General features: G+C 44.0%; 1 protein-coding gene across 3 annotated transcripts in view; it reads right to left on the bottom strand.

Annotated features, from left to right (window-relative positions):
- LOC140425404 (F-actin-uncapping protein LRRC16A-like) overlaps positions 1-24,435 on the bottom strand; it is a 530,177-nt gene that overhangs the window by 403,472 nt on the left and 102,270 nt on the right. For all 3 annotated transcript variants that reach the window (XM_072509651.1, XM_072509649.1, XM_072509650.1), the window contains exon 3: positions 21,258-21,308. In XM_072509651.1, the coding sequence (XP_072365752.1) occupies positions 21,258-21,308 (51 nt within the window). The remainder of the gene's footprint in view (positions 1-21,257; positions 21,309-24,435) is intronic.

The raw sequence follows: 24,435 nt of genomic DNA, 5'->3' as shown, positions 1-24,435 counted from the left end.
CTCTTTGTAAGGACAAGAAGACTACAGAATGGACAACCAGAATGCGGAGCAAAACACTATGGTTCAGAAAGCTTCAGAAAGAATGGAATAGAAATGTGGCAGTAATAGGGGACTCTTATAATTTGGGGGATAGTTTCCTCTGCAGCAAGGAACAAGAATTCTCAACGGTGTGTTGCCTACCTAATATCAGCGCACGGTATGTCTCATGGCAGCTGGAGAGGAACTTGGAAAGGGAGGGAAGAATTCAGTTGTCATGGTCCAGGCTGGGACCACTGATGCAGATAGGAACAAGGAGGAGATCCTGGTGACAGGAGTCAGGCTCTAATTGAAAAGTAGGATTGGAAGTGCTTTAATCTCTGGATTATTGCCGGAGTCCCAAACAAATTGGAATAGGATTAGGCAGATCAGGTGAATTAACACATGGCTAAAGGGCTGGTGTGGGTAAGCGGGGTCCTATTTCAAGAGACACTGGCACCAGTTCTGGGACAGGAAAGAGCTGTACCAATAGGAAGGGCTCCACCCAAACCAGGATGGGACCAGTGTCCTAACAGAAACGGGTAAATAGGCAGATGGCATAGGCATTAAATTAGTAGGATGTGTGGAGGGACATACAAGGAACGTACATACCCCAGTGGCATGTATGCGTGTCAAATATTGGCAAAATTCTCCACATGTTGTTAAAGAGCGTCTGGGTTATGGGGATAACAGGGATAGGGTGGAGGCGTGGGACTTAAGTAGGGTGCTCTTTCCTAGGGCCAGTGCAGACTCGATGGGCCGAATGGCCTACTTCTGTAAATTCTATGATTCCTAAAAGTGCACAAGGAGGCCATTTGGCCCATCGGGTCTGCATCAACCCTCCGAAAGAACACCCTACCTAGGCCCACGCCCCCACCTTATCCCCATAACCCAGTAACCTCACTTAACCTTCTTTGGACACTAAGGGACAATTTAGCATAGCCAATCCACCTAATCTGCACCTCTTTGGACTGTGGGAGGAAACCAGAGCACCAGGAGGAAACAAACGCAGAAAACGTACAAACTTCACACAGTCACCCAAGGCCGGAATTGAACCTGGGTCCCTGGCGCTGTGAAGCAGCAATGCCAACTACTGTGTTGCCATGCTACCCCTTAGTTCCACCCCAAAGGTGTGAATTCACACCCCCAATTGAGTTAGGTGAATCAGTGATGAGATTACAATATGTACAAGCTTCAAATAGATATTACAATAAATTTGAAACCGAATATGTCAAGTAGTTAAGGCACAGCTAAAACTGCAATGCAAGTTGACCAGAATTTCATCTGCAGTTGATAAATAAGAAATATATTATATATTAAATTCAGTGTGTGCAAAGTGTTTCACTGAAAATGTCTCGAGTACGGTTAGAAACTGTTACTCCTTAAACTGTGTTTGTCGTTTGCAATGTTAACGGATTGGATAACACACAAGAGTTGCTATTTTATAGCTACTCCTGTTACCCAGGATTGTACAATCAGGTCACTTGGTTTCCACAATTCAATTCTAATTTTTTTTCTCCTAGTTGCTCTGCTCAGAGCTGCTCAATTTCTTGAAGGGCCCCTTAAACAGAAATTAAACACCTTATTAACAGAGGCATACAGCTTAACACTTGTTTAAAGATGACCTGAATATCATTCAAGCCCAAAATTCATCCTTCAGGATACGGCCTCATGAAATTGGTACTTTTTGCTCCCATCTCCTCTGGCTGCAACAAGGCCCAATAGCTTCTACTCGATGCCTTGATTTGATAATGCAAAGTTGCTTCACTATTAACAAAATTAAGCACCATAAGTAACATAGGCTGCCAGAAGCATTTGTCTTGCACACCTAGCTACAAACCAAATGCAAAATGACCAACCAGGAACAAGTGTTCCTACGTACCAGCTTTAAAGAGTCTATGGTTTATAACAAAGATTGCAAAATAGACAAAGCTCCATATCTTTGAGAATAGGCAGGGCTGGCACATGTCTCATACAATGTAAAAGCAACTTGTATCACACGGGTAGCAGGATGTGTTACAGTCTACTGAGCGTTTGGGAAGGTGTTCAATCCAAGCCAAGCAGCCATGCATAAACAGTAGTTTAAAAAAGTACAAAGAAGTTTATTATTAGTTCCAGACAAACACCACCACTCCCCGGAGGGTCTCCTTTTTATACGAGAGGGGCAGAGATATCTGGCACCCGGCCCCTAAGGTGATCCATGTGGTGATTGGATTCCCATCTTTGTAGGACATCAGTCCGGTGGCCGCCAAGATGATACCTGGGACCCAAACGGCCCCCATCGCCGAAGTTTTGGACATGCACCGCACCGCCTGGGGCAAACTTGTGTGCAAGCGGGCGCCGGCCGGCGTCGCCATTGGATTGACCCTGGTTCCAGCGGGCCCTCCCGCTTAGATCAGGGATGAACAAGCTCAGGCGGGTGCAGAGTCGACGTCCCATCGAGAGCTCCGCTGGTGCGACGCCCGGCGTGGGATGGTGGCATGCGGTGTTGTGTGATTTTAAAAACAGACAGCCCAACAGGCCCAGGATTCAGCCGTCAGCTTCTTCATGCCCAGCTTAAATGTTTGGACCGCTCTTTCAGCCAGTCTATTTGAAGCCAGGTGGTAGGGAGCAGTCCTCAACTGTAGAATCCCATTGGCAGGCACGAACGCCGCACATGTAAACACTGTGCCATTATCGGACACTTAGTACCTCAGGAATTCCATGCATCCTGTTGGCCAGTCGGTTGGGACCTACATCTGCACCACTTCCAGCCACTCAAGAGTGAGAGTCTACATTGCCCCTGGAAAGGCCCCGATTGTCGACACGAACCCAGGCCAAGGCCTTCCAGGCCATTCCCAAGGGTGCAGAGTGACTGCCGGGAGTAATTGTTGGTACGCCCAACATTGGGGCATCGCTAGGCTACTTGTTCAATTGATGCCAGGCCATCAGACATAGCTACAGGTAAGCATCTTCATTTTAGACACTTCCAGGTATCCATTATTGAGATCTAGTAAGAGTGCCGCACACCCAAGCTTGGGGGCCACCATGCGGATGCTCCATAAGAGCACGCCGTCTTTGATACTCAGTTCTTGCATCTTCCCTGTGTAAGCCTACAGGTCCTCAGGCACAGCCTGGTTCTGGGCCACATACTGCACCATGTGCCTGATGTGGGAAAGCTGTGGGTCGGTCTGGGCCCAGCCCCGGATGCGAGATGCCTTAACCGGTAATGAGTCCATGAAATGGAGGGCAGCCATTACCTCATCGGTGGTGGCAGGAGTAGCTGGCTTAGAGGGCAGTGGTAGTTGGCTCAAAGCGTCAGCGTGGGGTATGTGGACCTTGAAGCAGTACTCCAATACTAATCATATGCTACCAGTGATAGCGCCCAGCTCGGGCGGAGGCTATGGGAAGAATCGCGCGGTCCTCTTTGAAGAGCCCCAGAAGGGGCTTTGTGGTCCGTCAGGACGGTGAAGTGGTGCCTGAAGACATACTGCTGGAATTTTTGTACGCCAAATGTTACAGTCCTTCTTTCTCCACTTGTGCATACCATTTCTCTGCGTTGAGCAATGTCCTCGGTGCAAATGCGATAGGTCGATCAGAACCGCCTTCCATTACAGAGCGATCACAGCCCCAACACCGTAAGCGGATGCGTCGCTGGTCAGTAAGAGTGGCCTAGAGGAGTCAAAATGAGTAAGCAGTCTTGAAGAGGAAAGCTGCTGCTTTTGTTTTACTCTGGCAAATGCTGCCTGGTGCTCAGCACCCCACGTCCAGAGTTGTTTGATTTGATTTAGTGTCACATGGCCACAGAAACATACTTTACACTGTACTTCGGTACAAGGGAACGTAGACAGTATTTACATAGTAGGAAAAAAAGAATACTCGACAGAGTACATTGACAAATGTTACATCGACAAACAATGATTGGTTACAAAGGGCCAAACAAAGCAAATACATGAGCAAGAGCAGCATAGGGCATCGTGAATACTGTTCTTACAGGTAACAGTTCAGTCCGAAGAAGAGTCGTTGAGCAGTCCAGTAGCTGTGGGGAAGAATCCTTTCTTTAGTAGTCTATAGAGGGGGGGGCAATATGGTGGCCAACCCCAGAAGGAACGTTCCATAATAATTGATCAACCCTAGGAAAACCTGAAGTTACATTGGTCCCCCTGGCACCAGGGTGTGGCGGTTGGTCGGGACCTTCTCCTCACATGGGGTGCAGACTGTGGCGGTCCAAGCGGTACCAGAGGAACATCACCTCTATTGCATTGAAGGCACACTTCTCTCGGCGGAGGCGGACGCCAGCCTCCTCAAAGCGTTGTCGTAATTCTGTCAAGTTGTGGAGGTGCTCCTGGTCGGGTAAACCGGTTATCAACTAAGTAGATCGGCACGTGCAGTAATTCCCCACAAGATGTTTTTCATTATCCTCTGAAATATTGCACACACTGAGGAGGCTCCGAATGGTGACCGAATATAGTCAAGAGTCCCCGGTGCGTGTTGATGGTGATGAATTTTCTTGGCTTGGGGGCCAGGCCAGTTGGAGATGTGCATGGCTCATATCCAGCTTGGTGAATGCAAGTCCACCGCTGAACTTGGCATACAGATCCTCGATCCTGGGGACTGGAGAACCGTCGAAGCGTGATACCCAGTTCACTGTCATTTTATGATCCCCGCAGAGATGCACCGACCCGTCGGGCTTCAATTTAAAAAAATAAATTTAGAGTACCCAATTATTTTTTTCCAATTAAGGAGCAATTTAGCGTAGCCAAACCACCCAACCTGCACATCTTTGGGTTGTGGGGGTGAAACCCACGCAGACATGGGGAGAATGTGCAAACTCCACACGGATAGTGACCCAAGGCCTGGATTCAAACCTGGGCCCTCAGTGCCGCAGTCCCAGTGCTAACCACTGCACCAAATGCCGCCCCCTCGGGCTTCATTACTGGTACAATCAGCGATGCCCAGTCGGAGAATTGTACTGATCGTATGATCCCCAGGTTCTCCACCCGTCCAATTCCGCATCTACAAAGAACAAAGAACAAAGAAATGTACAGCACAGGAACAGGCCCTTTGGCCCTCCAAGCCCGTGCCGACCATGCTGCCCGACTAAACTACAATCTTCTACACCTCCTGGGTCCGTATCCCTCTATTCCCATCCTATTCATGTATTTGTCAAGATGCCCCTTAAATGTCACTATCGTGACACCCTCGTGACACTATCTACCTTTGGACGCAAAGCGTACGGAAAGGGGCGGGTGCAGAAATAGCGTAGCTGGGCCATGGGGTCCACACTTCGGGCTACAGCCCCCCTCATGGTCCCCAAACCTTCCTGGAATACGGTCAGAAACCTGACCAATATCCCTTCGGGGCCTGTAATTGATAATACGGAAAGATGTGTCATTTGAAACATGGAAGTTGGCAATATCTGGTCTGAGAGAAACATGAGAGAATGTAGGGAAAGGTCCCACGAAGGATTAACAGCAGCTGCAAAGAGCAGGATTACAATGCAGATTTCTTCTTCCAAACAGGCTTATAGCAAACAAACAGGATTTTTGTATGAAGCTAAAAACAATGGCTCACACCTTCATTGAAGTAAAATCAGCAGATAGAAAAGAATGACTAGGGGGGGAAATATATAGGTGTGAAGTTCTGCCGATATCATGTAAATTAAAGAAAATTGGAGACTACCAGTCTACGAGAAACATCATTTAAAGCCAAAATCAAAGTCAAAATTATGACAAAGTCAAAATTATGAGCTGGGGACACAGTTGGAAAATAAAACTATAGAAATGACAGGAATTAAAAGTAACACCTCTTGAAATCAAAGCATTTTGAACATCACAAAGGACACAATGTAATCAGATCTATGAGATGAAGTCATGTCAAAATGAATACTTAGTTGTGTTAGAATGCTTAGATCAAAGATATTTTTTATAATCCAAGTGAAATAAAAGTTACTTTACAATAAAGTCATAAAAACTTAATAACTGTTTTCGAAAAATATATAAACCCTGAGAAAGGGGCAGAGAGAAGGAGAGAAGCAGAAAGGTGGAGAAGGAGAGAAGGGACAAGAGAAGCCAGCAGACTCAGCTTACAATCAGCTCGGTCATGGGAAAGGGACAAAGCAAAGCAGCCGTGCTAAGACAGCTAATACATCTAAGGAAGACCAGAATTTAAAGAAGAGGCAGAGTCAGCTCAGAGACAGCCAGCAGAGCCAGCTCGGTACATGGGAAAGATAGGCTATAGCAACCAAGCTAACCAGTGAATACATCTAAAGAAAACCAGACTTTAAAGAAGATTGATTGTCAAGGTGGGCCTGAAGGTCCCTTCAACCAACCAGAAGGATCCAGAAGCAAGATCTTTTTACTTTTCTGTAAAGACAGTGATTGCATCTTTGAAAAGAAAAAATAGATATATAATAATAAAATAACTTAAAAGTTTTAACCTGAAACAGTGGTTATTACAAAAGTCTACTTTACTTACTTAGCAATGCAGGACCCTGGATCGGTGCTACTCAGTGGTATGTAGATGAAATCTTCCGTGAAGGTATGGGTTATACCAGGGGATAACTTGAAAATATAGTTTGACCTGAATAGCACCCACTGAAGCCTGCATAGGAGTCAGGGTGAGAATCCCTGTTCACCATTTAGAATGGCGGCCCTTTTTGGTGTAGGGGGACTTCTAAGAATAGTGGTGAGTTTTCAACAACAGGCCATGTGGGTGCATTTGGCAAACCCTCTGCCAGTCTAAGGTGCTGCAGCAAGTTGCACCCCAATAAGCTCGGGCCGCTCTCATGTACAATGACTAAATGGTAAAGTGGCTGACTGGTGGCTGTATTCAATGGGGACAGTAGTCGTACCTGCAATTGTGAGAGGCTCCCCTGTGTAGGTCACCAGCCTTGCATTGGTATCCTGGAGAGTCAGCAGACGAATCCCATATCGTATGCGGTTGAAGGTGTGTTAACTAATGACAGACACTGCAGCCCCCGTACAGAGTTCCAATGCTGGTCGTGTCCGTTCACCTGGAGCGGGTTTTGGATGGGTGCAATTCTCGGTGCCGCCACACAATGAAGTTGTTGATACTGGTCGTCATCGCCCTCCGCTTGGTGGGCTGCGTCATCGGTGGGGCAGTCATGCGTGGCGGTGCAGCGGGTGGGTGGCTTCTCACAGGGCCTTCTGTGCCCACTGTAAGCCGCCAATATACTCCTGGTCCTTCTGGTCAGGGAGAAAGGTTTGACAGTGTGCCCACGGCCTTTCCGGTGTATCGGCCCATGCCTGTAGGTGTCCCAATGCTGGAGAACGGGTTCTTCATTCCTAGCGTATTGCGTGAGGCCTGATTTGGCATCCTAAACTGAACACAGTCATCCCTGGAGTTCTTGGGACTCCCTGTTCAGCCCTTTCCCTAGAAACTGCAATTTCCAGGGCTCTTAGGGGGTTTAAACGACCCTCGGCTAGTAGTTCTCTGTGCGTGGTCGCATCGCGGATCCCACATACTAACCGGTCACGTAATGCTTCGCCCATGGGTTGGGCCGAACTCACAGGTCTGAGCTAGTTTTCTTAAGAGAGCCAGAAATTCGCTGATAACTTTGCCTGTTGTTGAGCAGAATTTCCTCCCTGGAGTGCCAGCAGTTTTTCTCATTGACCTGTCTTTCCATTGTATATTCAGGACATCGATGGTCACGATGAAAGAAAACATTTTAAAGGAACCTCTGTTGGGAGGGCTGAGAGTACACAATTTTTCTGTGTGGCCGTGTGGAACCGGAAACAGCGCACGATCATAGGGAGCACGGTAGCATTGTGGTTAGCACTGGTGCTTCAGAGCCAGGCTCCCAGGTTCGATCCCTGGCTTGGGTCACTCTCTGTGTGGTGTCTGCATGTTCTCCCAGTGTCAGCACGGGTTTCCTCCAGGTGCTCCGGTTTCCTCCCACAAGTCCCGAAAGACATGTTGTTAGGTGAATTGGACATTCTGAATTCTCCCACTGTGTACCTGAACAGGTGCCAGAATATGGCGACTGGGGCTTCTCACAGTATCATTGCAGTGTTAATGTAAGCCTACTTGTGACAATGAAGATTATCAGTGGCGGCTTCAGGTCGAAATGCTCCCCCAACAAGGCTATCCGGGAGGCGAACGAGTGTGTATCCGGAAGGTCCGAGTGGGTTAGGCCTTTTATAATGCTGTACATGGCCCCCCCCCCCCCAAAACAAGCTGTCAGTTAAGGTAACGAGTACAGTTTGGTACTCGTCACCAATAATTGCGTTAGTGCAGAAGAAAAACTGCATCCTCTCTTTGTACTGTCCCCAGTCATCAGTACGCCTGATATGGGGCATGCTGATGGCTTCTAGTAAGGCCTGACAAGGCATAGACCGGGCGTGGAGCAACTGGTTTCGACGGCAGCGCCACTGAATCCTCGTCGCCAGTGTTAGATCCGAAGTAAGCAGCCACGCATTAACAGTAGTTTAGAAAAGCACCCAGGTCGGGGTTCTATACTAGAAGGGCTACTCCGGTTAAGGGGAAGCCCTGCCCCATTACCGGGGAAGTTCATATTCCCCAGAGGGCGCGGGAAATCTGATGGTTCCTATCCAGTGACCTCCGCTTGGATTATAACAGCAGACAAAAGCTTTTTTATTAAATTTCAAAAAGATTTAGAATTGGTCTTTCAAAATGGATTGTTGCCATCCAAATATAAACATACAAAATGTAAAATAGTTGGCAACTAACCAAAGTTCTATTTTTAACATACATTTTTGCTGACAAACCAATAAAAAGCTAGGCACAGCCGCAGTATATTTTGTAGAATAGGTATTCAGCAACATGGGGATTTTTACAAATAGGTAAAGAACCAAAACAATGGCCTGGATTTTAATTTCTGTGACAAATGAATGACACCAGTCATTAATTACACTTACATTTGCCCCAAACATTCAGTGAGCACTAGATTTTGCACTTGACGAGAAAGCTATTTTAATGCAGCACCCTCCATCGAGGATCTTGGACCTGTGTAAACAGGACAGGCAATGGCATATCTCCATAACCAATCAAACTGATGTTGCTAAGCAGCAGAGTCTGAACCAGGAATTGTCAATTAAGGACATTTAATCGAAGACCAGATCATGTGCAGAAAGCAAAATTAAGAAAAGGAAAGAAAGATGGAATTACGAGAGTGACTGTTTAAACAGAAATAAAGTTTTTTTTTTAAATCTCCATCAACAATTAAAAGCTGAAGGAATGAAACTTCACACGTGTAAAAGTACGTTTTCAATACCAGAGAGGTGTTTTTTAAGTAATTAAGATTAATCACACGGTTAAAAATTTACTTCAGCTGGAATGGACAAAGTCTAACCTTTTCTTACATTTCTAGTGAGTCTGTGCTATCATGAGGTTCCACGACTGGGTGGCGAGTCGCTCAGCACAATACCAATATAGTGCAGCTTTAGGAGGAGCAGAAACATTTCCTCATTCCCTCGAGTAACTATGCACAACTGTTCACCAAAGTTGTTATTAAAGCGTAATCAGACAGCATTGAGCACCAAGCTCATTGTTACCCCCACCATAGAATTTGGGCAAACAAGATGTTTTGCATGACAGAATTAATTATAGTGTAGAGAATGAATTTTCTTGAAATAGTCAAAAATAACTTCATAATGTAACAAAGTTACTTCACATATTCAACCTGCGCATTGTATGGTTTGAGTTGTAATTTGAAGCTCTTAATTGGATTACTGCCTTGTAATTGGGTGCCATTATCCTCAACGTTCTGTCACAAATTGGCCAAGCTAAGAAAATGAAGTGTGCAAGGCCGTATGTGTTTATGGGAAAGATGAATGATGCAATAGGCCAGGACACCATTTATCCATTAATATGCCAAATGCGGTGAGACACTAAGCAGGATTAACCGACCAACCCGCCATGTGTTTTTCAGCGGTAGAGCTAGCCCGCTAGCGGGATTTACCAACCCTGTCGTTGTCAACGGGATTTCCTGGCGGCTGCACCCCACCGTCGCCGCGAAACATGTGCGCGGCATGGGACCGGAACGTCGCGCCGGGATAAACAGCCAGTAAATCCCGACCACAGTGTCCTTTTTATCAAAAATATTAACGTTAAACAACTATTATTTGTTTTTAAATTTACACTCACTGCATTCTACATTTAAAATGACTGACTAAAGTCTGTGTCCTAAATATCAAACTTATTTTCCAGAGTAACAATTGAAAATTAATTTCAGCTTTTTCAATTCAGCATTTTAGGGGACACATTTTGCTTTGAATACAAAAGGTAACCTAAGTGAAGTATATATTCTTGATAGTATTTACAGCAGATTTACCTTCTTGGAAGTAATTTAATCCAGAAATAGCATAAGCAATCATACAGGATACTAAAGGGCAGAACGGATTAAAGGATTCACATCTGGGGCTTCAGATCCAAATCAATTCTCTTTTTATATAAATTTAGAGTACCCAATCCTTTTTTTTTCTAATTAAGGGGCAATTTAGTGTGGCCAGTTCACCTATTCTGCACATCTTTTTGGGTTGTGGGGGTGAGACTGACACAGACACAGCAGACACAGGGAGAATGTGCAAACTTCACATGGACAGTGACCCAGGACCGGATCGAACCCGGGTCTTCTGCACCGTGAGGCAGTGGTGCTAAACACTGCGCCATCATACTGCCCTGATACAAATCTATTCCGGACTGAGAAAAATCAGCTCTCATTTTCGACTGGTACAAGACTTTGCATTAAAATAAATTTGGGTAGATTCAGGCTATTTACATGGGATCGGAGCTCACAAATACCAATTACCAGTCTATTTCATTCCCTGCACTTCTGCTCTCACCCCTTCCCTTCCCCTCCCAGAACTATGATAGGGTTGCCCTCGTCCTCCTTCCACCCCACCATATACAATACAGTCCTCCTTCCACCCCACCATATACAATATAACATCCTCTGCCATTTCTGCCATCTCTAGCGGGATGCCGCCACTATACACATCTTCACCTCCCCATTCAGCATTCCAAAGTGACTACCCCTCCACCACATCCTGGTCCACTCTTCGGTTATTCCCATTGCTGACACCCTTTCCTATGACACCTTTTTGTGCAAGCACAGGAAATACAACATCTGCCTTTTACTTTCTACCTTCTCTCCGTCCAAGATCCCAACCACTCCTTTCAAGGGACAGGGCAATTTATTTGTACTTCTTTCAATTTAGTAAACAGTCTTTGCTGCTCACAATTTGATCGGTTCTATATTTGGGAGACCAAATGCAGACTCGGTGGCTGCTTTGCGGAACACTTCAAATTCAGTCCCAAACATGACCACCGAGCTTCCAGTCTCCCGTCATCGGAATTCTCCACCTTGCTCCCACTCTGACCTGTCCTTGGCCTCCTTCAGCGTCCCATTCAATGCAAGCTCAAGTAACAGTGCCTCATTTCCTGACTGGGCACTTTACAGCCTTCTGGAGTCAATATTGAGTTCAACAAATTTAAAATCAACCCCTCTGCCCCTCATTTTATTTCATGTTTTGCAGGTTTGGTTCTCTCAAACACCTTTCTCAATTTCTTTACTTTGTGTTTAATTGGCTGTTATCTTCTTTTTTCACTTGTCCCATTACCACTTCCTTTGCACCATGAAATGTTTCGTCATTTAACCTCCCTTGCCCTCCACCCTATTACAGAGTTTCTTTTTTGTTCCACTTCCTACACTAGCCCCTTTCAATTGTTCATAAACCTGAAACATTTCTAACTTCTCAGTTCTGATGAAAAGTCACAGACCCAAAACATTAACTTTGTTCTTTTCTCCACAGCTGGTGCCAGATTGGCAGAGTACTTCCAGCATTTTCTCTTTTTACACCAATGACCACCATTTGTTCGGCAATTAGAAAAATACCAAAATTATGCCTGGTGGTGAAATAGGATTGATCAGCCTATTAGAATTGCATTTCTGAAATGGGGTAGGATGGATGTTGCGATGGAGATGAGAAGGGTCAGCTAGAGTTAATATTTTTGGGGCATGATGGAGAGTGCCTTACGCTGCATTGAGTTGATTCCATTACCGCACCATACATCTCTAATGAAGGAAAGCTCCATTCACCAACTGTGACATATCCTGATGGTTCAATATTTAGAAGAAAAATTGGAATCCAGTCTCTAACTAGTCCATCAGACAATCGGAATCACAGATCCGATACTTGGTATATGATGGAAGAGGGTTTTTTTTTTTGCTAGTGTTGGTGAAACTTTATATCTGATGTCAGTACTCTACACCAAGATGTGCAGTGGGGAAAAATCTCAATCCCCAACAACGGGACTGTTAGCTAATTTTGTGATGAATGCAGAAATATATGTTGTACCTGTTGCAGTAATATTATTACAGAACCTAGGTTACAGTATCCAGACTGCGTGTCTGCTAAAACTGTAATTCGGAAGACATAAAAGGTGATGTCATGATTGATTTCAACCACTTACTTCTTTATTGATAAAGGACTAATAAATATTGCCATGATTGCTGGAGATTTCCTGGAGAGTAGATAATTTATGAGGGAGTGCTATTTAGTCCAGCTAAGCATGTTATGTGACATCTTTGTGGAATACAGACAATGTAATTAATGGGGAGCCTGTTTTGTTAACTTTATTTATAAGTGGCATTTGAACTGTTATCGGGTTGCTTAATTGGAATTAGTAGCAGGTAGATAGTAAGTTCACATTTTTCCTTTTGTTTAAGAAATGTTTAACTCATAATTATAAAGGTATTCTTTTGTTAATGTGGTTAATTATATGTTTAAATTAAGGTTTGTTTTAACATAAAATATACCTATTGGTCAGAATCATCACCTACGGGATGAATTAGGATTTCCTCGCAGTTTTACAAATTTTTAAAAATTGTTTAGATTCTTGTCCAGTATCGTTACAAATGTTGCGGTCTGATCCAATATCTTAACATTGTCCATACCTTAACCAATACCTATTACATGACTATCCATTTCATAATTTAGTGATAATGCTGGATATTAAAATTGCTACACTATTCAAAATGATTGGGAACTATCTGATGACCATTACATCCAGTAGTTTAGGGTGGTGAAATTACAGCTAGAAACACAAGAAATATGGATACACAACAGTTCCTCTATCAGAGAAGGAGAATCACTAAACATTCAATTTTTTTAAGAGCAAAGCTATCCAGCTGATTTCATTGTTATCCAAGCGAGATCGACAACAAAAATAAAACAATAAGTTCTAATCTCACAGAACACACCCCATCCTGAAATTTTATATAACACTATTGGAAACTGGCAAATTCTCACTTTTGATCATCTCTGGCCATTTTCACCAAATGACATTGTCACCTCCCAGGAACTATCCTCCAAGTTGTGCGTGCATGTGTGTGTAATGCAGGAAACGGCCAAAGGAGAAAGAGGACGGTGCATTGAAAAACATTTTTTATACGAGTTCAAACTTATTTGAAGTTGAAAAGAAGCTTCCCGAAATACTTTTATTTTCTCAGAGGATATGGGTGTTACTGTCAGCATTTATTGCCCATCTCAATTGCCATTGGTAAGCATCCTTGATGATCTACTGTAGACTCAACATCAGCTGGCAAAATGCATACACTTGTCACGTGCAATATTTTACTCTGTTCCTTTGACAATTGTGCCAGTGATTTTGTATGAATGGGCAACTTGGCAACATTTGAATCTGTATTAAATTCACCTGAGGAAGAGGCAGTGCTGTTTAATTTTTCAAATATTTTGCCAATTTCCTCTTTCATCTGCCGCATGCAAGAAATAATGTGCTAAATATCATATGTTCAGGGGGAACTTGTGACCATGGGCTCATGGTTCTCAAAACCTGACCACTGAAGATTTTAGAATGTCACACCCGAGATTCTTCTAGACAAATTGATAAGAGATTGAATTCTTATGATTAGTCAACAATTTCATTACCAGGGTACAGTACACCCTTTAAAACAGTAGACACACTCCAGTCATCGAACCAAATAACTCTTCAAATACTTTTCAATCATTTATAGAGTCAACAGTTTAGTACACAGTGTCCCAGTTGATCTTTATCTTCCTCAACCATGATCTACCAAACAATGCTGGAAAGTTTCCTTGGACAATGTGATGGGGCAACTCCATTTTTGACCATTAACTTCCACATTTACCTTGATGCATCCCTTCAGTGGCAAAACCTCTCTAGTGTATGTCCTCAGGATCAACATCTGATATTTGTAATGGTATATGTTTTAGCTTCTGACTCTATATTGTCTCAGGAATGAGTGATACCACAGCGCCCATATTCACTTCCATTTTGACAGTGTTTCCATTAAATTTTGGATAAACCCAAAAGCATTATTGATCTCCTTCAACTGATAAGGCACCAAGCTTGACATTTTGAAGCTGACTTGACACATGTCCCCTCATGAGTCTTCAGATCCATCATTTAACTGATTAACTATTTCGACCAGCAGACTTAGCTGTGTTTTTCTGGCACACTTCTTTTGTGCTGATGAAGGTTGGCGTAATCAACATGCCTTGGCAATGTGGCCTACCGCACTACAATTTTTGCATTTTTCTCCTTCCTCCCAACCTTTTTTGCAGACCTGCTTTTAGCAATCTCCACCTTATGAACTTTTGCTCGGACTCCAATCAACAAAACCTCTTTCGCTGCACGTTCCATGGAAGTAGCGATTTTCAGGTTTAATGCACCTTCAGTCAACAGTTTTCTTTGGATGGCTTCATTTCTGAGACCACAAACCAGCCTGTATCACCAAGTGTTTGACCAAATTCACAGTACTTGGATAATTGACCGTAGTGTTGCTACGCTTTTCCCTTCCTCTTGTGCACGATGATGGAAGCGGAATCTTTCAGCTATCAGCAGCGGACGGGGAGAGAAATGTCCTCCCAAGATTGTCATTAACTCTTTGTTGGTCTTTTCTACAACATGAATATTTTTCACCCAACTGCAGCATGCAGCTTTTCTTGTGTTTAATTTGCAACAGGATACAATTGGAACCTTTCCTCATAAGAATTCTATGTTTCATAATCCTCATCAAATGCATCCATGGCGGCATTGTTTCGGATCCTGGTTCCCTGATCTGTGCTTCTTCAACCTTTCGCTCTTCCATTTATTTACCTAAAGCAAACAACACCCAAGCCCACAGCAAACTAGTTCTTCCGTGGCCTGGACGATCAGTTCTCGAGCAGTAGGCTGCAGACTCGGGAACCTCCAGGTTCCTGTTCCCAGCCGCTCGTTAACAGTGCATTATGCACAGCCTCCGCATCTTCTGCCCACTACAAGCAGTAAGTACGCCTGAAACTTTTGATTCTTATGTTTAAAAGGTATGCTTAGAAAATCAAAGTTGCGTCCCGATTAATTTTCGAAACCCTTATTTCGCACTAGTGGCTATCACGATCAACCAATTGACTTGCCAACGCTCCTCCATGATCTGAATGTTTTTTTTTTTTTACTTGCCACAAACACTTGGGATTTTCAGCCCGAGTGTTGCTGATAGTTTCTTCAGACATCCAAATCTTCTTCAATGGTGGTTTATAGTCTGAATCTCCATCGATTGATTTTTTTTTTTTTCCTGGCCCCCAAATCTTCATTGATATTTGTTCATGGCCTGAATCCTTGCTGTCAGTACTTTCTGGCCCAAATCCTCATTGACAGCTTTTCTGTTGAATATTTGTTGTCACCACAAAGAGAAAAAGAAGTAGAGGTGCCATAATTTAAGTTTGTTAAACATTGTGCAGGGTTTATTTAAGAGATGTTGATTCTACAGGGCAAAATGGTGAACTCCAGGGCAACACGGTGGCGCAATGGTTAGCACTGCTGCCTCACGGCGCCAAGGACTTGGGTTCAATCCTGGCCCTGGGTCACTGTTCGTGTGGAGTTTGCACATTCTCCCAGTGTCTGCGTGGGTTTTACCCCCACAACCCAAAGATGTGTAGGGTTGGTGGATTGGCCACGCTAAATTGCCTCTTAATTGAAAAAAAAATAATTGGATACTCTTAAAAATAATTTATTACATTTTTTTGAAAATGGTGAACTCCCAAAAAGCCCGTGAAATGCAGCACTAGCATCACTGTATATATATGTGACATTAAACCAGCCAAAAATGTTACAACGGCCACAATTGAATTTGCCTCCCCCACACATTCTGCAGTGCATTCCATATCCTAACAACTCGCTTTTCTCCCATGTCACCATTGCTTATTTTGCCATTCATCTTATACTAGTGTTCTCTGGCAATCGACTCCTTCACCGATAGAAACAATTTCCATATCTTCTGTCTAGACCCCTCATGATTTTGAGCACCTCGATCAAATCAACTCTCAATCCTCTCTTCTCCAAGGGGGACTGCACCCCAACGCCTCCAATTTGTTTACATAACTGAAGTCCCTCATCCTTGGAAGCATTCTCATAAATCTTTACTGTACCCTTTCTAAAGCCTTCACATCCTTCTAGTGTGATGCCCATAATTGGACACATACACAGCATTTGTTTCTATGAATTTAGAGTACCACAATTCTTTTTTTCCCAATTAAGGGGCAATATAGTGTGGCTAATTCACCTACCCTGCACATCTTTTTGGGTTGTGGGGTAAGACCAACACAGGCAGGGAGAGAATGTGCAAACTCTACACGGCCAGTGACCAGGAGCCAGGATCAATCCTGGGTCCTCGGTGCCGTGAGGCAGCAGTGCTAACCACTGTGCCACCATGCTGCCTCTGACACATACACAGTTGAGGCCAAACCACATGACACTCACCTAGCCAAGTGGAGAGTATTCTATCACACTCATGACTTGGTAGATGGAGGAAAGGCTTTCGGGAGTCAGGAAAGGAGCTATTTGCTACAGAATACCCAGACCTGGACATGCCTTTGGAGCCAGTGTTTATATGGCTGGCACAGTTCAATTTTTGGCCAATAGTGAGCTCCAGGATGTTTACAGTGGGCAATACAGCAATATCTAGGGGTTAAAATTTATCTTGCAGGAGATGGTCATTGTCTGCCACTTGCTACTTATCAGCTCAATGAATGCTGTCCAGGTCCTACTGCATGCAAGCATTGACTGCTTTGTTATCGAAGGATTTACAAATGGAACTGAATCATCAGTGAACATCCCCACTTCTGTTCTTACAATGGAAGGAAAGTCATTGAAATAAACTAAAGACGGTTGCATTTTAGAAACTGCCAATAATATCTTGCCAATGCTCACTGTTTAAACTAACATATGACGTCAGGTCGGTTAGTTTGGTACTGGAAATTGACAAACAAGCAACCGTAACTTAAGCTAACCTTCAGGAGAAACAATTAGAAAATAAAATTAAAATAATAATCAGCAGTGAGACCAGTGAGCACTCCAGGCAAACACAAGCATTCAACAATGGAGGTCAGCCACACTCCAAACTCATTGGCATCCATTATGATGGTCTGTAGCATGCCCAGCACAAAAGCTTCCAACTATGAAGGTCAGCCTTGGCTTAGTGATGGCTCCCTTGTCTCCAATTCAGTATATTGAGAGTTCAACCCTATTTGAGGGCATGAGATTATAGAAATTGCCTTGAAACCTTTTTACATCCCCCTCAGCACTCATATTCCCACCTAGTTTTGTGTTGTCAGCAAACTTGGTAATATTACATCTGCTTCCCTCATCCAAATCATTAATTAATGTGGCAGCTGGGGGTTAAGTACTGAATCCCGCAGTACTGCCTGCCACTCCAATAAAGACCCATTTATTGCTGGATTGACTAGGGAAAGTACAATAACCTTATCTTAGCATCAAAAAAACAAACGTAACTGAAATGGCACACACTAGAAGATTTATGCTCAAAATATGCTAGGTTGGATGCCCTGGGTACAGTTTGTCTTTAGAGAGCTATTACTTGAAAAATAGATTCTTGTTTTGAAAACCAAATCCGACCAGCCCATTCTGTTAGAATAAAACTCGCCTTTTGTTTTCTACATTTCAGTGAACAAGAAAGCACAGAAGAAAGAGCAGCCTCTTTCCCCAGAACAAAGGAGCTTTTATTCTGGTGCATTGTATGAAGGCGGCACATCATTTTCAATAACAGTGAACGGTTCCAAAAACCCTGCACTCAAGGATGCCGAGACTGGCATTTCTGATCAAATAAATGTTGACTCAAAAAGCCACATTCCTCATGCCCAGTAATATGTGCCTTGTGCAATTCTGCAGAAAAGCCGTAAGCTGCATCTTTGCAGCACTTAGTCACATCCTCAAGGAGTCTCAGGGTGTCTCACATCCAGTGAATTACTTCTGAATTACAGTCACATAGGTAAGCAAACACAGCAGTGAACTTGTGCACACTAAGGAACCACAGAAAAGCAGGTTAAAGACATTTTTCATGGTGCTAAGTCAGGGAATAGCGGCCCATCGCAGAGTTCAAGTGGATCTTGTCTAACAGCTTATCTAAAAGATTAGTGCCACCAACAATGCAGCACTCAATCAGCACTACACTGAAATGTCAGCCAAGGACAAAAGGTTTGAATCATGGAATGAATTCACATGTTACTGACTCAGGTGATAGTGGTACCAAATCGGATAAGTTGGCACTTGGAAACACTTAACCCAGAGTTGCCAAGCTCTTCAAAGCAGATTTCTCAAACAGAAGATGAACAATTAATGCACATATTACTCAGCTGACTCCAATGAAACCGCCAGGGGTAATTTTATACAATGACTAGCGCTTATTCATTTAAAAATCTGTCTTTTTAATGCATTATATTAAAAATAGCCATTTTAATTTCTGCTCTGGATGCCAGCCAAGCAGAGGAAGCAGCCACATTCTTTCGGATCTCTGCCTTCCATACAGGTAGAAACATTCCAGGAATGTCTAGCAGAATTCATTCCAATCTGCCTTACTACAACCATTTCATTTCCCTATGCACAACTTCACACTTTATGACACAGGGGGAGAATACATAAAAGTCCCAAAGTCTTTTAACAATAAAATGGAATAAACTTTAAACAATCTTCATTTGGAAACAAATTCTTTTGAAATGATCTTCAATCCTTTCCTTTGAATCTCCCCAAAATTGCAACTCTGCCCGATCTCTAATAGAAAAGAAAAAGACTTGCGTTTATAAAGCACCTTTCATGACCACAGAATGTATCAACGTGCTTTATAGCCAACCAAGTGACAAGGACCAGATTAATTTGATTTTGTGATGTCGATTGAGGAATGCGTATTGGCCAGGACACGAGTAACTCCCCAGCTCTTCTTCGGAATAATGCCATGGGATCTTTTACACCCACCCGAGAGGGCAGATGAGTCCTTGGTTTAATGCCACATCCAAAAGACAACACCTCCTTGGTAGTGCACTTGCATGTCAGCTTGATTTTCTGTGTTCAAGCCCCGACTTGAACTCAGAACCTGCTGACTCAGAGGTAGAATGCATAGAATTACACTCTGGTTCGAACCAGGAAATTGGTAGGAAGCAGTGCAAACCCACACAGTTTAGAGATGATCCACCAAGTAGGCACAATACTCGGAAGGTGGCAGAGGAAGAGCAAGATTAAGGGATGCGAGATCTAGTATTCCATGTGGAGTTCTAAGTGAGTGTGCTACCAACTGAGCCCTATTATGAAATGTCATAACGGTTCTAATTTACATTTATTATAAGGCATGCAGGTGCAATTGATGACTGGTTCTTTCATTCTATCCTCATCCATGGATGGGAAAGATCTGATCTTGAATCAAGCATCTCCTCCAAATTTCTGAGTAAAGACATTTCTCCTATATTGCCTGTTGGACTTATTGTATCTTCACTATGGACCCCAGTTTTTGTCTCTCACCAGTGGAAGCAGAGAAGATAGCACCAGATGCACTTTGAACAAAAATAGTTAAGGTATGATTCCTTTCTTATTGTACGGCACCTTGGGTGAAGAAAGCATCACTAATTATATTCATTCATCACATATTTGCTTAAAACTTAGCAGTAATTATATTCATACAAGAAATGACAAGCCTGCAAAACTTTCAGTGCAAATGATGTACAACTCATTGTGGGCTTCATCCATTTGTTCTTTAAAAAGACCTCCAAAATGGCATCAAAGGTGAGTTGTACAAAACTGAAGAAAATGTGTCATAAATATGACACTAGCACAATTGAGGTTTTGTCCTATAACAAATAAGCACTTAAACACCATTTTTAGAAATAATCAAATGGCATATCAACATGCTGGCTTTTTAGTTGATAGTAATGCACTGGCAAAGAAGGCAACTGGCCATGTGCACTACAAGAGGAGCTTGCGGCTAGTTCCAAGCAGCAAATTGATAGGACGCAACGCAAATCCACACAGTGCAGAGACAGTCCACCAAGCTGGTACGATACGATTGGTTACCTGGCAGAACGGCGGTGATAAAAAAAAGGGGGGGGCAGCACGTTGGTGCAGTGGATAGCACTGCTGCCTCATGGCGCCGAGGTCCCAGGTTCAATCCCAGCTCTGGGTCACTGCCCGTGTGGAGTTTGCACATTCTCCCCGTGTTTGCGTGGGTTTCACCCCCAAAGATGTGCAGGCTAGGCAGATTGGCCACGCTAAATTGCCCGTTAAGTGGAAAATATTAATTGGGTACCCTAAATTTATAAAGAAAAAAGAACGGCGGGGATCCCTGCGATTGGGAAAGGGCAGTGAAGGCACGATCAAAGCAGGTGAAGCCTATGGTTCCATGTTGGATTCAGATGGAATTGTATTCAAGGAAATCAGCAAAAATTTGATAACTGAAGAGTTCCAGGCCTTGTTCCAATCCCACCCAGTATTGGTCTGTCAGTTTGCCAGTTCATGGTGATATCATCAGGACTTGACGCCCACATGCTAAGAAGGACCCTGCTGCGGGCAGCACGGTGGCGCAGTGGTTGGCTCTGCTGCCTCACGGCGCCGAGGTCCCAGGTTCGATCCCGGCCCCGGGTTACTGTCCATGTGGAGTTTGCACATTCCCCCCCGTGCCTGCGTGTATCTCACCCCAAAAAGATGTGCAGGGTAGGTGGATTGGCCACGCTAAATTGTCCCTTAATGGGATTGGGTACTCTAAATGTATTTATTTTAAAAAGGGCCCTGTATACTTTGGAGGGTAGTGCTTGCCATCTGCAATAAAATTTCAGCAATGTCAGCTCCCAGTGGATGCACCATAGGATACACTTGAATAATTTTAATTTTAAGTTACAGTTGTCTCTGTGTTTCTTCCCTCATTATCAACCCTCTGGTTGAAATCAGGTTTAACAATAGATAAATTAAGCAGTTTTTACCTTGGTAGGGATTCGTGCTGCCAAAAGAAAAACGCGGCATGATGTCAGCACCTATGGAGTTAAAAACAAAATAAAATTAGATCATGTGGGTATTAGAGAATATTGTGCAGACATTGCGTTCTTCCCGTGATAGATTAAAATCATTACGTTCTTGAATTTTATTAGCAGTGAAATCAAGGCAAGATTCACACTCCAGCTGCAGTATCACTGCAAAGCTACATCACTGTGCATTAGTCCTGCAGTTCCTGTGCAAACATAGGCTGAATCCAGGAGGCAGGACACAGCCTGTTCCAGGAGTGAAGCAGGGCTAAGTTCCCCAGAGGAAAGGATCTCTCACACTCACTTCAGACACCCACATCAGGCATAACACTCCGTTAAACTGCACAAGCTTGACACCAAAGAAAAAGCTTGTGGTGGAACTGTAACAAACTGAAGGAATGCTAAATCGAAGTAAACATAACCATGAAGTAGAAAAAGATCTGTCATTAACAAATTAATCATTTACAGTTCATCAGATATCGGTTTTAGGTAGAGCACAGATGTTCCAAGTGCTGTTGTCGATAACCAGATTTGAATAGGTTGTATTCATCCACAACCACAGAGCAAGCACCTCGACTGGCTCTCCAATTCTGCACTCTGCAATATTTTGCTTTTGTCTCCACTTGGGAATATTGGTGGTCGCGCACTGGTTTATAGATCCCTCCTGATCAGACTGGGGCTGTGCTCCCAAAAATAACTTGTATTTACATTGCACCGTTAACATAGTAAAATGCTCCCATACATTCAAAGGAACATCATCAAAATAAATTTGGCAGCAACCACTTGTGATATTGTGACTGGCATTTTAAGTTTGCAAATTGGGGCTGCCGCCATTCTGTGTATGTGTAAAATTTAGCGTGATATCGTCAGGCTGCGAACCCAACATTATCTTACCGGTTTCTCATTATATGTAGTAGACGGGTGGGCACAAAATCAAGAGCCTGCCCTGCCATTAAAGAAAAAAACTAACGGCTAATTGAGCTTGTTAACAAGCTAATTACTGAGCTTACTACTGAGTTCTGGCACTGCTGGGGCTGCCGGCCAATCTGCTTGGCTCTTTGAGTGTGGGACTTCCTCCCACAATGGGGCAGAAGTCAGAATCTCTGCTGGTTCAAGACACTCGCAAGCCTTTTTTTTTCTTGAGTCAGTCATTTCATGGTTTTTGCAATGGGGAGGTGCTGTCACGTTCACCCCTAGGTCAGAAGAGACAAAGGAATGTTTTAAAGGTAGAGGGAGACAGAGACATGGAAAGTTTTGAAGACTAAATTCCCGACCTTGGAGCCTTAGCAGAATGCATGGACACCAATGGTGAATGATTAAAAACATGGGTGTACAAGAAGCAGGAATTAGAGGGTCACAGATATCTTGGAGGTTTGTAAGACTGAATTAGGTCACAGAAAAATTATGGGAGAGGCCACAGAGGGATTTGAATACAAGAATGAAAATTTTAAAGTTGAGGCATTGTTCAACTCGGAGACAATGTAGGTCAATTAGCATGGGGGTGATAGGCATACAGAGTTTGATGGACTGCAGAGTTTGGATATGACTCTATTTATGAAGAGTGGAAGATGGGATTCCAACCAGGAGCGCCCTGCAAGAGTCAGCTTTAATGGTAACAAAGGCATTGAATGAGGGTTTGAGTACTGGATGAGCAGAGGTAGGGGCAAAGATACGGATCAAGGTTGAGAACAGTCTGGTTCAGTCTCAGGTAATTGCCAAAAGGAGGGATAGAGTCAGTGGCTAGGGAATGGAGTTTTGAGTTGGACACCGAAGATAATGGGGGTGATTCTCCGAGCCCCGCGCCGGGCCGGAGAATCGCTGCCATTTGCGCCGGCTCGTTTGACGCGGCGCCGGCCATGGGCCGCTGGAATCGGTGGAGCTGCTGATTCTCCGGCCCGGATGCGACAGAGTCCCACCGGCGCCGTTCACCCCTGGTCGTTGCCGGCGGGAAATCTGCGTGAAGTGTCCGGGGGGGGGGGGGGGGGGGGGGGGTGAGGGCAGCCTGTGGGGTGGGGAAAAGCGATCCTACACCGTGCTGGCCCCCTGTGGGGGACAGAATCGGTCGTACCCGGTCCCGTTTCATGCCATCGTGAAACACGACGGCGTTCACGATGGCGCGAACACTTGTTCTCCATTTTGGAGAATCGCCCCCATTGGCTTTGTTAGTTGGAGGAAATTCATGCCGATCCACGACTGAATTTTGGACAAGCCTTCTGACAAGTTAGAGAATGTTGAGAGGGGTAACATTTAGCATTCACTGATGAAGATGACCACTCAGATTGATAGTCCAGGGTGATATGTGATGTTATTACAGGCTCCTAACACCAATGTGTGGTGTCTCCTGGTCACTGAAAAAAATTACTGGACAAGTTATTATTTTTATCCTTACTTTCCTCCCCATCCCTACTGACTGAATGATATACACAGCTTTCCAAAAAGGCGAAAAGCTTGTAAGTGTTGATGTTCAAAGTGACATGGGTGTGCTTGTATCAGGAATACAGAAATGTACCACGCAGATGCATCAAGCAATTAGGAAGGCAAATAGCAGTTGGCCTTCATTACAAAGGAATCGAGTACAAGAATAAAGAAGTTTTGCTACAGTTGTACACGGTTTTGACAAGACGACACCTGGGATACTGTGTTGGTCGCCACATTTAAGGAGATGCTTGCATGGAGGCAGTACAGCAAAGGATCACTAAGTTGGTAGGTGAAACGAAGGGAATTGCCCTTGGATAAGAGGCTGAGTAAACTGACCTTATATTCTTTGGAGTTTAGAAGAATGAGAGGTGATCTCATTGAAACCTATAGAGGTTGTGAGGGGAATGATAGGGTGGACACTGAGATATTGTTTCCATTGATCAGGGTAACCAAAATATGGGAGCACAGTTTTAGGATAAGGAACCAATCATTGAGGGCTGAGACGCAGAGAAATTATTCCACTCAAAGTGTTGCCTATTTTGGCAATTTGCTACCATAGAGGATTGTGGATACACCGTCGCTGAAGGCATTTAAGTCTGAGGTTATTCATGAAGGCCCCCCCTTCTCAACCTTGCCCCTCATCTAAGGTATGGTGATCCTCAGGTTAAAATCACACCAGTCAACTCTCCCCCTCAAAGGGGAAAAGCAAGTCTATGGTCAG

Source organism: Scyliorhinus torazame, chromosome 6 (assembly GCF_047496885.1).
Source record: "Scyliorhinus torazame isolate Kashiwa2021f chromosome 6, sScyTor2.1, whole genome shotgun sequence".
Taxonomy (NCBI): domain Eukaryota; kingdom Metazoa; phylum Chordata; class Chondrichthyes; order Carcharhiniformes; family Scyliorhinidae; genus Scyliorhinus; species Scyliorhinus torazame.
Note: the sequence above shows the minus strand (reverse complement) of the source record. Positions and strands in the feature narration are given on the sequence as shown.